The sequence below is a fragment of the Haemaphysalis longicornis genome, unplaced genomic scaffold (assembly GCF_048455015.1).
Source record: "Haemaphysalis longicornis isolate Haplotype H1 unplaced genomic scaffold, Haemaphysalis longicornis Haplotype H1 scaffold_14, whole genome shotgun sequence".
Lineage (NCBI taxonomy): Eukaryota > Metazoa > Arthropoda > Arachnida > Ixodida > Ixodidae > Haemaphysalis > Haemaphysalis longicornis.
Genome location: NW_027526245.1, coordinates 29976704 through 29991177, shown reverse-complemented (window position 1 = coordinate 29991177; position 14474 = coordinate 29976704). Strand labels below are relative to the sequence as shown.

The following is a 14474-nucleotide window of genomic DNA, read 5'->3' as shown; positions in this document are numbered from 1 at the left end:
AACGTCGCTTTTTGTTGACGTGACGGTGCCATGACGGAGAAGGTGACGGCTGTGTGAATGAGGGCTGACGTGCACAGATGAACGTCGATAAAGTGAGTTGCGCGGCGTTTGCTATGCATGCATTACTCTCGGAACGTTATTAATTTCAGATCCATGGAAATGGGATCGAGAACATTGTCGAAGAAACAAAAAATCAAGTTAGCGACCAGGTGGCACCCTTTCCATATCAAAGAATATTGCCTGACGGGACGTACGACAAACAGTAAATGGGCGCTCCGGTTGAAACGCCAGATAAGAAACCGGAATCGGCCACGCGCGGTTACAAAACAAACAAAACGAATCCTCAGGGATAATTCGCGGAATATGAAAAGTAAAAGCACAAGGACGTCCCAAAGCTTTTTTACACGCGAGCCTGAGCGCAAGGTAATAAAAGTTGCAAACAGGTAATGGAGCACCGCTACAACCTGACTGATATGACAAAAATCCGGCTTTAAGTTAGCCTTGTACAATTCTAGGTCCACGATGCTCTCAAAATAGTACATTGCTTTTTCCATTCTCACACACAGTGCATTTCCACACACTGTCGCACATTTATAATCGAAGCTGAAATCTCCCTTTGCTTGCCTCGGAATGGCGCGCCTCCAATTCTCACGCAGCTGCCCGACGCTCGGTCAACAGAACAAGGAAACATTTTCTGTGGTATCGTTGTACAAGGAACGACATCCCGGGACGCAACACATGTTCGGCATCGTCGTTGCACTACTTAAGTCGCATCACAAGAGTGCGATATGCCCGTTACATTTTTTTCCCGCACCAAACAAACACAACTCGCCGCGGCTCCGCCGTTCGAGCCAGCGCAACGCCGCCCGAGGAGTGACCTCAGTGAGAGGGTGGCGCCACCGCGCGGAGGCCAAACGCAGCATATGAAGCTCTCCCATTGAGTTACGGAGCAGTTTCGTGACCAGTAAAGCATTGAAAGACTCTGGCCTTACGTTTGTCTTTTGACACTGCTTGTGTGGAAACATTTTTCGAAACTCGCTTTCGCTCATTATTGAGACTCCCGCACCTGTGTCAACTTGCATATCGACCTGTTTGCCATCAATCACTACGCTTAGGCGTTGTTTCCAGCTTAGGCGTTGTTTCCACTTTGAACAGCACAGTCTCATCAGTGGCAGCATCTACGCTCGTTACAGACCTAATGTTAGTTCTGCACATTTTAGCCAAGTGTCCAGTTTTGGAGCATTTATAGCACTTGCTAGCTAAATGCGGACACTTCTTTCCGCCATGTGCACTACCGCACCTAGTACACGCAACAAGAGTCTTTGGAGGCGGAAAGTTCTTTTTACCTGATGCTACAGACTTTCGTTGCCAGCAGACGTCTTCCATGGCACTGGCGCTGCCTGCTGTGTCGTTGCTGCGCACTTCCTTGCTCTGTGCTTGCACTTTTTCCATCCCCAACGCGGAGCTGTAGGCCTTTTCGAAGGTGAGGTCGTGGTCTTCCGTCGCGAGAAGCTTGCAGCGGATGGCGTCGTTGTGTAGTCCCACGATGAAGCGGTCTCGAATTGCCTCTTCCAGAAACGTGCCGAAGTTGCACGTGGCTGCCATCTTCTTGAGCTCCACGACGAAGTCACTGATGCCTTCACCTGGGCGTTGGTCTCGCCGATAGAACTTGTACCTTTCCACTACCACGGAGCGCTTCGGTGTGTAGTGCTTACGCAGGGTCTTCACAACATCTTCGAAGCTGACTTCTGCAGGAGTCTTCGGAAACAACAGGTTTTTAGGCGTTATAGACGCGGCCTCCCCAATGAGCGCCAAGAACGCCTGCTGCTTCGTTGCCTTCTCTATCTTGTTTGCAGTTGCGAATGCTTCGAAGCGTTGAACGTAGACGTCGAAGTCACCTTTTTCCGGCGAAAATTCCGGAAGGTGGACGAAAACCCCGCTGCTACTCGCCGTGGTAGTTGGTTGTCCCGTTGTCATCGCTCCCTGCGTTGAATCCATCCCATCCTCGTCGCCACTGTTGGGTTTGGAAATAACGGGAGCACGACGACACGGCAGCAGTGGCTTACTGCTTTATTCGACGCATGGACTGGCGTCAGCACAAAGTACAAGTCAAGAAGAAGCACACACAGATAGGGCTGCCGGCTTATGAAGCTGGCGCACACTACGTCACCGTCGCGTAGACAGTCGCTCAGATCTTATCAAGAGATAGCACCGGGCGCGTGCTACGCCGAACACTGCAAGATGCCGAGCTGCCGGACGTAACATCGATAAATGTTGAGGGACTCTTGCCTGCCTACTATTTTGTGTATTATATGGACAAAATAGGTTTCTGGTACCTTGGCAGTAGCGGCTCTGTTGCTTTGAGGCAAATGAAGCCACAATTACTGGACCTCGTCGTCATATCCTCATATGCGGAGCACTGTTTATGCCTCCAAAGAACGCTCAAGAGTCACCCGCCGTGGTGGCTCAGTGGCTAAGGCGTTGCGCTGCTGAGCACGAGGTCGCGGGTTCGATTCCCGGCCGCGGCGGCCGCTTTTCTGATGGAGGCGGAAAGCAAAAACGCCCGTGTGTTCGAGATTTCGGCGCATGTTAAAGATCCCCAGGTGGTCAAAATTAATCCGGAGCCCTCCACTACGGCGCGCCTCATCGCCTGCGTTGCGTCGGCGCGTTAAACCCTACAATCAATCAACGGTCAAGAGTCAAGATTAGTTTTAAATTTACGTCAAGCAACACTGATGTATTGTCGAGTTGTATGTTTCATTTCTGTCGATGTATTTCTTTGTGTTCACTCCTGCATGAACCCGAGAAGGGCCTGCAGTATCTGTAAATAAAAATGGCTGCGTATCTGCTCCTTTCGTTGCAAATGACGTCAAAAGACGATAGTCTTCATCGACTTTCGCCAAGTAAATGCCTCCTTTTGCTTTCCCGCTCAGCTCCCATGTTGTTCCTGTTGCGTCGCGCTCCTCCCAAGGTAAAGACGCCAAAGGTTTGCTTAAATCATTTTAAATTTCCCGCGTTCCACTGCTCCAGGCCGGGTGTCTCGATGCCAACGGTGCCGTACGGCGAAAACGCGCGTGAATCGAGGCGCCCTACTTCAACGTTTATAGAACCGCGTATCCCTACTCCACGTGCGTTGAAAACAGAACGTAGAACCCCTGTAGTGGAACCTTTCGTAACTGTTGCCGGTTGATTTCTTAAAATGCCGCCAGAAGCTATATGGCGCGGGCGACAGCAGGCGACGGTGAAGTGAATTTTTTTTCTGCAGTTGATAAAGGATTTAGTTTCGCCAAAGTCAAGCATGTATGATTTTTTGTAAAGGAACACTGCAAATATCACTTCTGTATTAATTTGTTATATATTTTGGTAATGTCTTGTTATTCTTCAACGATGTTGACAAGCATGAACATTACACCGGACTTAGGCGGGTAGATTTAGATGTGACTATATAAGACTATTGCGCAGGCACTGGTTTACTTTGGCCGGGTGGCTGAATCGAGTCACAGACAGACAGACCAAAATTTATGGGTTTAAGTAGCCCAAGAAAGACTATCGTCTTTAAAAAGTGCACTTCCAGGAAAGCTGTGTCGGATAGTCTACTACCCAGTTATGTAAGGCATAATGGTGGTTACGGAAACATTGGCAGTACAGAAACAGCGGCTATGTAACAATAACTGACCGTGATTTCCACAATAAAAACTACTTATTACCGCCCCGACCTAGAAATCTGCACTCCGGTCTGTGGGAACGTCAACAGCTTAGGTTATTGCTTACTCATATGCATTTCTTTTGGTCATTGCATGTTTCAGCCCTTTCGCTTCTATAGGCCTACTGTCGGGCGGAAACGTTCGCCGACAAACAAAGATGTTCTCTCGAGAACGAACAACTTTCGCCAGGTACCTTCAGTGCGCTTGCGCTGGGGTATTCAGTGCGATTTAAAGCGACCGAGTCCACAGTTTCTTCGCAATTACAGGAGACGCACATGGGAGCGTCTGCATAGCAACTCCTGCCTAAATGTGCGTGGTGTGGGCATCTGAGGACGGCAAATTTGTGCATTCTACTATCTCACAGAGCTGCATACAATGAGGGAAAATCTTTGCAGTGGTAGTTGACATGATTTGAAACTGAAACATTAATGAAATGTAATTTTTGTCACGACTGTAACTAATGTCTTTGCAGCGAAAATCTCTGCATGACGCTGTACAGAATATACAAATGATTTCACAATGTTTCGAGCGAAGTCTATTGAAACACTCAAATATATTAGTTTTGCAGTGTTTTATGACAGCACTGGTTTTTAGAAGCTGAAAGTTTTCTAATCGATCTAACGAACCTAAATAGTCTTCGTTTAAATTTCTTGATACATTGGTATGACCATAAGGATGTCCTTTCGCGGATTTTCAGAGATGCGAAAATCCTTAGCTATATGGCTCCATGTCGCTGTCGAGTGTGTACAGTTAAATATTCGGTTTTTCGCAGTGAAAGAACGTGGGATGACGTTTCCTATACAGAAGCTAAAGCACATTTAACTGCAGTCATAAAAAAAAATCCCGGGCCCTCTCTACTAACGTGAAACCTGGGGAGGGGCGAAGCATGCAGTGTATAAGTGAATTCTTTGCGCCTTGGCGTTGAAACGGAGATGGTGGGATTTCTGGGATCGGAAATTGGGAGATTGGTGGGAAGACGACAGCTTTGCTTTGCACTTGCTTTTAAAGCACGAGGCTCCCTAGGGTGAGGCTTACACAAGTGCCGCGTGTGGTTTTTTTTAGCACGCAATACGAAGCGTTGCAGCGAGAGGCGTAAATGAGTGTCCTGGCGTTTTTTAGTACGCGTTACGTTCTTGCGCGAGGCGTAAACGAGTGTTCCGGTGCTTTAGTACCGTGAATACATGAAACGACGATTACGACGACGACGATTGGAGATTCCAACAGCCCAGCCTAAAGCAGTCGATAGAAGCAGTCGATAGACAATGACCCAAGACAGCGGGCAATAAATGGAGCGTCATTTGCTCGAGTTGCCCTTGAACTGTTTTCCGGGGAACACAGTGTTTGGGCTGGCACTCTAGCACACGTCTTCGTTCGGCTACACTCGTACGACTGACATGACTGATTATAGTTGCGCAATGCGATCGCTTCGTAGAATCATATAAAGAAACCGTCACGCGCTGAAGCGCAGTAACATCTCCGACTGCTCTCCCCTTGTTATTTCCCAGTATAGCATTTTATCATTACTAGCAACACCTGTTGCGCCTCATCAGCGAAGGACAGTATCAGCCGAGTCAAAAATGTATATTAACGATTGCAGCGCTAGAAAAAAAGGCATGTGCGCAGGTGCATTTTCGTGTGCGTGTGCGCATGAGTGCGTGCGTGTTAGCGTGCATGTGTTGAAATATGGGATGTTTGTAGTAGACTATTCAGTTGGGAAAGAATTGGGTTCGAAAAGTTGGTACCCCACGATTGCATTTCCGGTGCATAAAAAAAGACACCGACAGGCAAGAAGGGGCTGAGCGTGAATCAGCATCTTGTCGATCCGTGCCTTTTTAGGTTCGCTGGCAATACAATCATTTCGTTGGAAGTTAAAATTCATGCCGCGTGCGTTTATTTTCTTCCGGTTATTGTGCGAACAATAAATGGGGCATGTCTTCTACAAGTTTGTGGTGCTCCGTTTATTTTAGCGTGGCGCTGTCAATATTGGCAGAGATAAGGGAGTATAGAACGGCAGAGGGAAGATAGTGCTTGAACAGAGCTGCCTAGGAACACTGGTCACGCCCCCATATAAGCGACATGTGGAAGAGCGGTAGGAAGAGCCGGTGCCTCGACTGGTCTTGTGACTCTCGCGAGCGCTGGCACGCCTTGTGGAGTCGAGTATCCAGCAATTGCGTTGACAAGAGTGGAACGGCAGCGCAAAACAGCGGCTCTGGGCAGCGAAGTACTGACAGGCGGCTAATTCAGGCGCTACAGCTGGCAAACATGTCCGCTGACACGATTCGAGGGCTGTGCGCTGTTGGCACATTGAACGCGGAGCGCGCAAGAAACGCCGCATTGCGGACTCTTGAAGCGCGAAAAAGGCGTAGGCATCGGGGCATACCTGAACTCGCGAAGATTGACATGAAGTCGCCAAGGTCCACCACTATATCTTTAATCATATTTTGGCCGCGCTTTAGTTGTAACTGAACCTCGTGTTGAATTATTTGTTACTTGATTACTTTTGTTTAGTTCAAAACTGATATGTCCCTGTATTTTTCCTTTTCCAGGTTGCTTGAATCCACCAGCCTTTCCTAGCATCTATATGATCAATGAAACCACAAGCTGCATCTCGGACGGTTGCAAGGATTTTGGTGAGTTTGTAAGGCGATGTTTTTGTGCTCTTCAAGGAAAAACCACTACAACCAAGTTCTTGCTTTGGGTGATGTTTTGTTGGTTGGTATATAAAATACCTAATCTTCGCTTCTGGTGACCAACAAGAAACGTAGGAAATAATCACCGCCGTCTGTGTAACGGGATAAGGGCAGACGCTTCTAATTTTTCTGCTGGTTTAAAGAAAACAACACATGTAACAGTGGTTTTCGCATATTACTCTACAAATCAGAGGCTAGCGCAGGGTAAACGTTTTATTGTGGCAAAATGTATGCCTGTTTGGCGGCCTTTTTCCGTATCCACCGATTAATAAGTTACTGTAGCAGGTTTATTTTTATGAATTAGGTGAAGCGCGAACGCACACACTCTAAGAAAAAAAGGGTGTGGTAGTTTCTCCCTTAAGGGTGAAACAGGAATGTATCATATTGCCGCGAACCATGTATAGGTTTGTTTATTTATTGTTTGTTTTTACTCCCGGGCCACGCCCGGCTGTGTTATCTGCGTTCCAAGCAAAGCGCGTCTTCCATTCTTTATTTTTATGCCGCACGGGCTATCAAATTCAGATAAGCAGATTGTTTCGCCCTAACGTCGCTAGCCCAGAATAATCTTCTATGATCTACAACGTTCTCGATGTGAATCGACGGTTCCAGAAACACTTGCGCCGAAAGATAAAAGCCTGCAGAGCAGACGTCGCGGCATTCGATTCGACGACATTCGCCTGCGCAAGTCACTTTGTTGACCTCTGCTTCGCCGCCTCTGTATTCATTTGAGTTGTTAGGGGAGCAGAAGTTCGCTCCAAAAAACATAGTCCTCCTTCAAAGACAAATGCGTCGTCCTTGGCTTCGTGACAATATATTACTCCCTAAGTGGTAAAAAGATTCTTTCTTCAAGATGGAGGACAGCGTTTCTCCCATAAGAGTGGAGGAAGATTCCCCCCTTTCGTGAGCTAATGAAGGAACGTTCCTCCCCTGGCAGCGTCACCCGAGCAAGGCTTGTTATGCGAGAAAGGCCTAGCGAGATGATCGGTTTGAGGATCGAGGAAGTACAAATACGTAGGTTACTGTGGTTGTGTGCGCTTAAAATGCGCTAAAATAACCAAGAAATTACCTACTGCGGTTAGCAAGCCATGTCACCAATCGTATATGCGCGAATTCTTGCATTCGTCTCGCTGCGCGCTCCGCCTACACGTTCAGGGCATACGCGCCGCCGTGAACACAGAAGTCATACCGATTGCTTTCAAAATGCCGCCTTTATTTACGAAAGGCTCGTATCTCCGCCGTTCACCGCACACGAGATCACAAGCATTCAATGCGGCCGTTTGAGAACAACCAGTTGTTGTTAGTCGCCGTACCTTGCTATAACCGATGCACCAAAACGCAGATCGTCTGCAATCGTAAATCTCAGCGCAAAGGCAATGCAGGCGACACGAAAAACGTATCCGTCGCCGTTACATCCGTCCGAGCGAGGAGATGACACTGCTCGCCCTCTAGCGTGCTGGAAGGTAAAGCAATCGTCAACGTTTTAAAATTACCGATAGATAACGCAAAAAAAGTAGGGGTGGGGAGGGGCAGCTACTAAGCATCACCATCAGTGGGCACTTACATCAAGGCGCTTCCTTTGTTTCCTTTATGGATAACGTATATTATTATAGCCAACATCACGGAGGCCGCATGTGGGCGGGCACATATTGGGAAGAAATATAGCACAACACAGCGACATGCACTTCATTAAAGACATTGCCAACGTACAATACACGCAACACACAATATCACAAGCATAATACACGTATACGTATACTCCACAATATATAGTACACTTTTTACATGGCCGCATGATCACAATCCACAACTAAATATTGCAACGCCGAGAAAGTATTTATAAACCTGATCAGCGAGAATGCAAGTAGGAACAATGAGCTTGGTGCTTGTTTCGATAACCCACGGCCGTGCGTAAGCCTTAGGGGGGTTTTGTTATTTCATCAAATGAAACTCGTGCAATTGCAAACTTTTATTAATTTGAGGTTTTGTGAGAAGCCGTAAAATAGCTCTAAGAAAAAAAAAAAACGTTTCACGAAACAGTACGGCAGGTATGTTTGGGTAATGATACTCATTTCCTCGCCTTCGCTCTTTTAGCGTAGAGCACACCGCTGGTCTGGGAACCATTAAGCCAAGATGTTACCGAATGGGGGCTTTCTGTTGTTGGTAAATAATGCGTCAATATGCTGCGGTGCGTGCTCGTTGAAGGAAAAAGGGGCAGTTTGCTATCATCGCTGACCTCTTTTACCCTTGGGCGTCAGTATAAAACGTCCACAAATTCACTGGTAACGTTGAACAGGGCGCAGGCGAGTCGCCCACAGCAAGCATGCAGCGGTGCCCACAGAATGTGCTTCAAACACACGGCTGGCGAGCCGTGCGTTAGCGTGGCGAGCACATGGTATATATAATAATAATAATAAAAAAGACACCGTGAAAACAAGCAAGCCGCACACCTCAGGGGCGCTGTTGCTCGTAGTCGTCGTATGCGCCCGATCGGCGAAAGCCACAGTGCAACGATGAACAGTTTCGTTTTCGGTGTCGGCGGCGACAGCAGATTGCAGATGACAGGGGAGAATATTTCCTCCCCAGTTTCGGTGTTTCGTAGAGGCCGTACAGAGGGTGCTACGTGTAACGAGATAAAGGGAGAGTCTCGCTGGTCCAGGCGAGAAAACCCCCCCAGTGTCCTCCCTTTTTCTACCCTTTTTTCTTAGAGTGCAGCACACAGTAAGATAAGACACGAGCACAGTGGGGTCGGTGTCACTTACCGTAGACGACTGAGACAAAATATATGCTCGTTTAATCTGAAAGAATGGTCATTTGGTAATTCAGTCCGCTTCCTTTCAGCCTCTGCGAACATTTTTAGCCTCTGCAGACACCAAATAGAAAACTACACAACACGAGGCTCTACTTCGTTGGTAATGAAAGGTTTTACCCCAGCACTGTTGATGGGCAACTATACGTACCTATTTCATTTCATTTCATTTATTGTACCTTCACGGCCCGAAGGCCTTTCAGAAGGGAGTGAAGTTAATCATAATGCAAACACAGGAAAGGATATAAAAAAGTTAAAATTGAGGAAAAAACAACAAGAACGCGGATTAAAGAAAGTGTTTTTTCATAGCATTTTTAAATGCAGACAATTCGGTTATGCTAGCAATTGAGCCGGGGAGGTGGGTCCATGCAGTGGTGGTTTTTGGAATAAATGAGTAGAAAAATAAATTCGAGCGGCACTGCGGAACGAACAATTTGTGGAGGTGATCAGTTCGAGATGATATATATAAAGGTGCAGAGAAAAGTTGACTTCCTAATTTTGGATTGTAATAGTAAATTATGTGCAGTAGTACTAGCCGTGCTAGTTTTCTACGGTGTGAGCGGAGAGGAAGGTTTAAAGTAGCCTTCATAGATGTTACACTTGCTGTCCGAGAGTAGTTAGCAAGAATAAAACGTACACTACGACTTTGAACAGATTCAATTGCATTTGTTAGATATTCTACTCCAGGGTCCCAGACAGAAGGGGCATATTCAAGCATGGGCGTATTAGTGTTTTGTAGAGAAGTTGCTTTACGTAAACTGGGGCCATTGAGAAATTGCGACGGAGGTAACCAAGCATGTGGTTGGCATTGTTAGTGATATGGTTAATGTGGTTTTGCCAGGAAAGGTTAGATGTTATGTAGACACCTAAGTATTTGTAAGAGGTGACCTCGTCGTGTAAGGAATCCATAAGACTATAATTGTGTAAGTTAGGCGGAGCAGCACTGTGGGAAATTGTCATGAGTGTGCACGTTTGGCGGTTAAGACACGTTTTCCAAGTATCACACCAGGTAGAAATCTTATCTAGGCCAGACTGTAATGTTAGAATGTCAGAAGTTGATGATATTACACGGTAATAGACACAATCATCGGCGAATAACCTTATTTAGGATGTTACGGAGTTAGGAAAGTCATTAATATAGATAAGAAAGAGCAAATGTCCTAGAACAGAGCCTTGCGGAACCCCTGAGGTGATAGGACAAAGAGCAGAATCAAAATTGTTAGCAGAGGCAATATGTGTTCGGTTGGACAAAAAGTTTTCAATCCACAAGTTATTATTACGGTCAATGTTGAGGGCACTTAATTTATAACAAAGTAATTGGTGAGAAACAAGATCATTCGATTCCCGGCCGCGGGGGCCGCTTTTCTGATGGAGGCGAAAAGCAAAAACGCCCGTGTGTACGAGATTTCGGCGCACGATAAAGATCCCCAGGTGGTCAAAATTAATCCGGAGCCCTCCACTACGGCGCGCCTCATCGCCTGCGTTGCGCGGCGCGTTAAACCCCACAATCAATCAATCGAGAAACAAGATCAAATGCTTTAGAACAGTCTAAGAAGATGATGTCAATATGAAATCTATTATCTAACGCGGCACTAATGTCATGTGTAAATGAAATAAGCTGGGTATCACAAGAAAATGATTTACGGTAGCCGTGCTCACTGGATGAAAAGAATGAATTTGTTTCTAGAAAATAAATAAGCAGAAAAAATATTGCCACGTGGGTAGAGACGACGCAGTTGTCTTTAAGGAAAACAATTTTATTGGAGCGAACTTGTGCTGCCTTAACAACTGAAAGAATATAGGCGGCGAAGCAGCAGTTAACAAAGGCACGTGCGAAGGTGAGCGTTGATTCGAATGCCGCGGCGTCTGCTCTGCAGGCTTTTATCTTTCGGCGGGAGTGTTTCTGGAACCGTCAACTTACATACGGAACATTTTAGATCAGAGAGGATTATTCTGGGCTAGTGACGTTAAAACAAAACAGTCTGCTTATCTGAAGGAGATAGCCCGTGCGGCATAAAAATAAAGAATGGAAGACGCCCTTCACTTGGGACCCAGTTACCAGAGCTGCGCGTGGCCGAGAAGTAAAAACAAACGATAAATAAACAAACCCATACATGGTTCCCGGCAATATTATATGCTCTAGAATCTTGCATGGAACACTTGTTATAGAAATAGGACGGTAATTTACAGGTGATTGCATGTCGCCAGATTTAAACAATGGAACCACCTTGCCGACTTTAAAATATTTCGGCAACGAACACGACAAAAGAGACTTCGAAAAAATATTGCTCAAATTTATAGATGAGTAGACTTCAGTTTTTTTTTCAAAAACTTTGAAAGGATGCCATCTGTTCCTGAAGAAGAGGAATTTTTTAAATTACGCATCAAATTCGCGACACCATCATAATCAATAATCAAGGGATTCATTGCCGAGAAGTTTATCTTAAAAAGTTCAGGTAAAGAAGTGCAAAGTAACAGGTTATTCGAAAATGATTTATAAAACACGTCATTAAGTACAGAACAGCATTTTTCAGGTGGAACAACAGCACAGCGATACAGTGTTCTTTTCAGAGGCCTAGATGATTGTCCAAAATTTTTTAATATTATCAGACAAAAGAGGTGGCAGGTTGGTTTAAAAGTCAACGCGCTTAGCTTTTTTTTATGGAATTTTTAAACAGTGCGGAAACCTCATGGTATGCACGCCAGCTATCTCTTGTGTTGCGTTCCTTAGCTTGCCGGAACAGTCGCTTTTTTTTGTTCAAGTTGCGTTTTAGAGATACATTACAGCATGGTGATCGATGGTTACAGCGAACGATTCGGAGAGGTATGTAGTTGTGTACTAACTCAATAACTTTGTTTTTAAGAAGTGACGAGTTCTCTTCTACGCTTCCAGCGTAGAATTCTGGCATATATTCATATATAAAGGCTTCAAGTTGTGTGTTTATTGTTGCGTAATCGGCTTTCCTGTAGTCTTGGATGCGTTTTTGTTTACCGTTGGAACGAGTAATATTTTCTTTAAGCTTGAATTGAATAAAACAATGATCACTAAGACCTGCAAAGAACTCAAAGAATTAACAAGGCCGGGAGCACTCGTTAAAACTAAGTCGAGGATGTTAGCGCTATGTGAAGTAATACGAGCAGGCTGAGTAACGAGTTGAGTAAGATGGAAATTGAAACCTATTGACCCGCCGTACACCAGAAATCCGGATGGGGGCGACCAGGCTGAACATGATGCAGCATGGGAGAGTCTTGATAGTACGCCTCCCCTGGTGGACAACGCGTCGCCCTCAGCCCCCTGGCCCTGCCTTCAACTTGAGAACACACGCGAAGCACGGAAGTGCCGTCTTTTTTCCGTTACCCCTTGTTAGAGATGAGGGGCCCTTGGGTTGTCTGACTCGTTCAGGCCCGCAGGTCCCGGCTCGGCATGGTGTCGGACTAGAGACTCGAGATGACTGCTTAGGAGGAAACTGTACAGGAGGTTTATTCTACATGATGACAGTCGAGACAGGAGAACAAGAATAACACGAATACAGTGGTTTAAATAAATTTCGTATTCTCCAGATCCCTGGCTGGGGAATTTAACTTCACACAGGTTGTCCAATCAGGTGGGCAGTGGATGACACTGGATGTACCGCCCACGACATGAGGCGTGGCTGATGCACACGGACCACTCGGTCGATGGAAAGGGTGAATATCCACGTCATCGATCGTGTCTTGTGCCGGAGTTGCACCACTTCGCGCAAGTCTTCATTTTGGAGGCCCCGTGAGAACGGAATTTCAACTCGGCTCCCAGCACGTGAAGACGAGTGAGTTCCTGCTCTCCCCGACGGTTGGAAACCGAAGAGCTTGGGCACTTGAAACTGCAGCTTCCTTTCGGTGGACCCTTCTTTCATACGTGTATGAAGAAAAGAAGTGGCCCGCAGCGTCCGGTGAACCGAGGATATAGAAGCCGCCACTTGAAACCGCCGCCGCCGCTGGCGCCAGGGTTTCTTGCCTCCTCGTGCCTCTGGGTGATTCATCCACGCACACTTTGCTCTAGGGCTTGCGAGGAATTCCTATGTTGGCCGATCCTAACAGCTCCTCCGCTGCAAGAAAAATCTCGAATGGCCAGCGTTGACGACCGCTGGGCAGGAAGAGATGAGCCTGGAACTGGGTGTAGGGGCCGTCTTCCACCAAGGAACATACGATCTTGAACAATTAACAAAGGAAAGCACCAGTGGGCTATCCCATGCAACACTGCACCGCCCCACACGCAAGCGTTCAGAATTCGCCAAAGACCCACCAGGCTTCCTGCACCGACAACGAAACACTTTACTACAGAAGCTATTTGATTTTGGCTGAATTTTGGTGCCGCCAAAGCAAGGGTATAGGTCCTGTAGAAAACGCCATTGGCCGACTGCCCTAAACAAGGTTAAAATAAAAAGAAACCCCGGAGGCGATCCAACTGAGTTTCCTCATAACAGTCGGCTCAAGCCATCAGCATTCGCATGCAGTTTTCCCTTCTTGTAGCGTACAGAGAAATTATACTCCTGGAGAGCTAGACTCCATCTGAGCAAGCGACCATTTTTGGGGGACATTTGCCTCAACCACGTGAGAGGGCAATGGTCGGTCTCAAAGATGAACTTTGCTCCATTCAAGTAACACGACAACTTCTGCGCCGCCCATACTAAACAGGCGCACTCTTTTTCCGAAGACCTGTACGTTTCCTCTCTACCGGTCAGCTTACGGCTGACGTACAGAATCGGGTGTTCTTCGCGGTCGTCGCCCACTTGGCTTAAGACAACACCCATCCCTCTATCACTGGCGTCACACTGGACTATAAACTCTTTAGAATAGTCAGGGGTTCGGAGCAGAGGTCGGCACTTAAGCACTGCCTTGAGACTCTTGAATGCGTTTTCTTTTTCGGCATCCCAGGGTACTTCAGTGGGTGCTCCCTTTCGTAACGCGTCAGTTAAGGGCCTTGCCAGTGTTAAGAATTCCTCCGTTCTCGGAAGGCGTGTCTAAAGTTTACACGTCGCTGACGGGGAAGAGATCGGGAGGACTTTGGAGGCCCCGGATCAAGTAACCGAAGACGAGGATCGGAACGAAAAGCGGCCGCTGTTTACACCATGCGGCGCATCCGAAGTGCCACAGACCCCCGGACGGTGCGGCGCCAGCGAGCGACGTGTGTTTATATGTGTGCGCGCTTGCAGATGAACCGACGCCAACCATTGCCATTTGAGGCACCGAGACTCTCCTCTTTGTTCGTGCCCTTACCCTCTTTCTGTAGTGTAT

The 14474-nt window shown here is 46.8% G+C and overlaps 1 protein-coding gene across 1 annotated transcript in view; it reads left to right on the top strand.

The window, feature by feature from the left end:
- LOC144164825 (neprilysin-1-like) overlaps positions 1-14474 on the top strand; it is a 67263-nt gene that overhangs the window by 18983 nt on the left and 33806 nt on the right. Inside the window, exon 4 of the mRNA XM_077695086.1 lies at positions 6251-6334. Within this exon, the coding sequence (XP_077551212.1) occupies positions 6251-6334 (84 nt within the window). The remainder of the gene's footprint in view (positions 1-6250; positions 6335-14474) is intronic.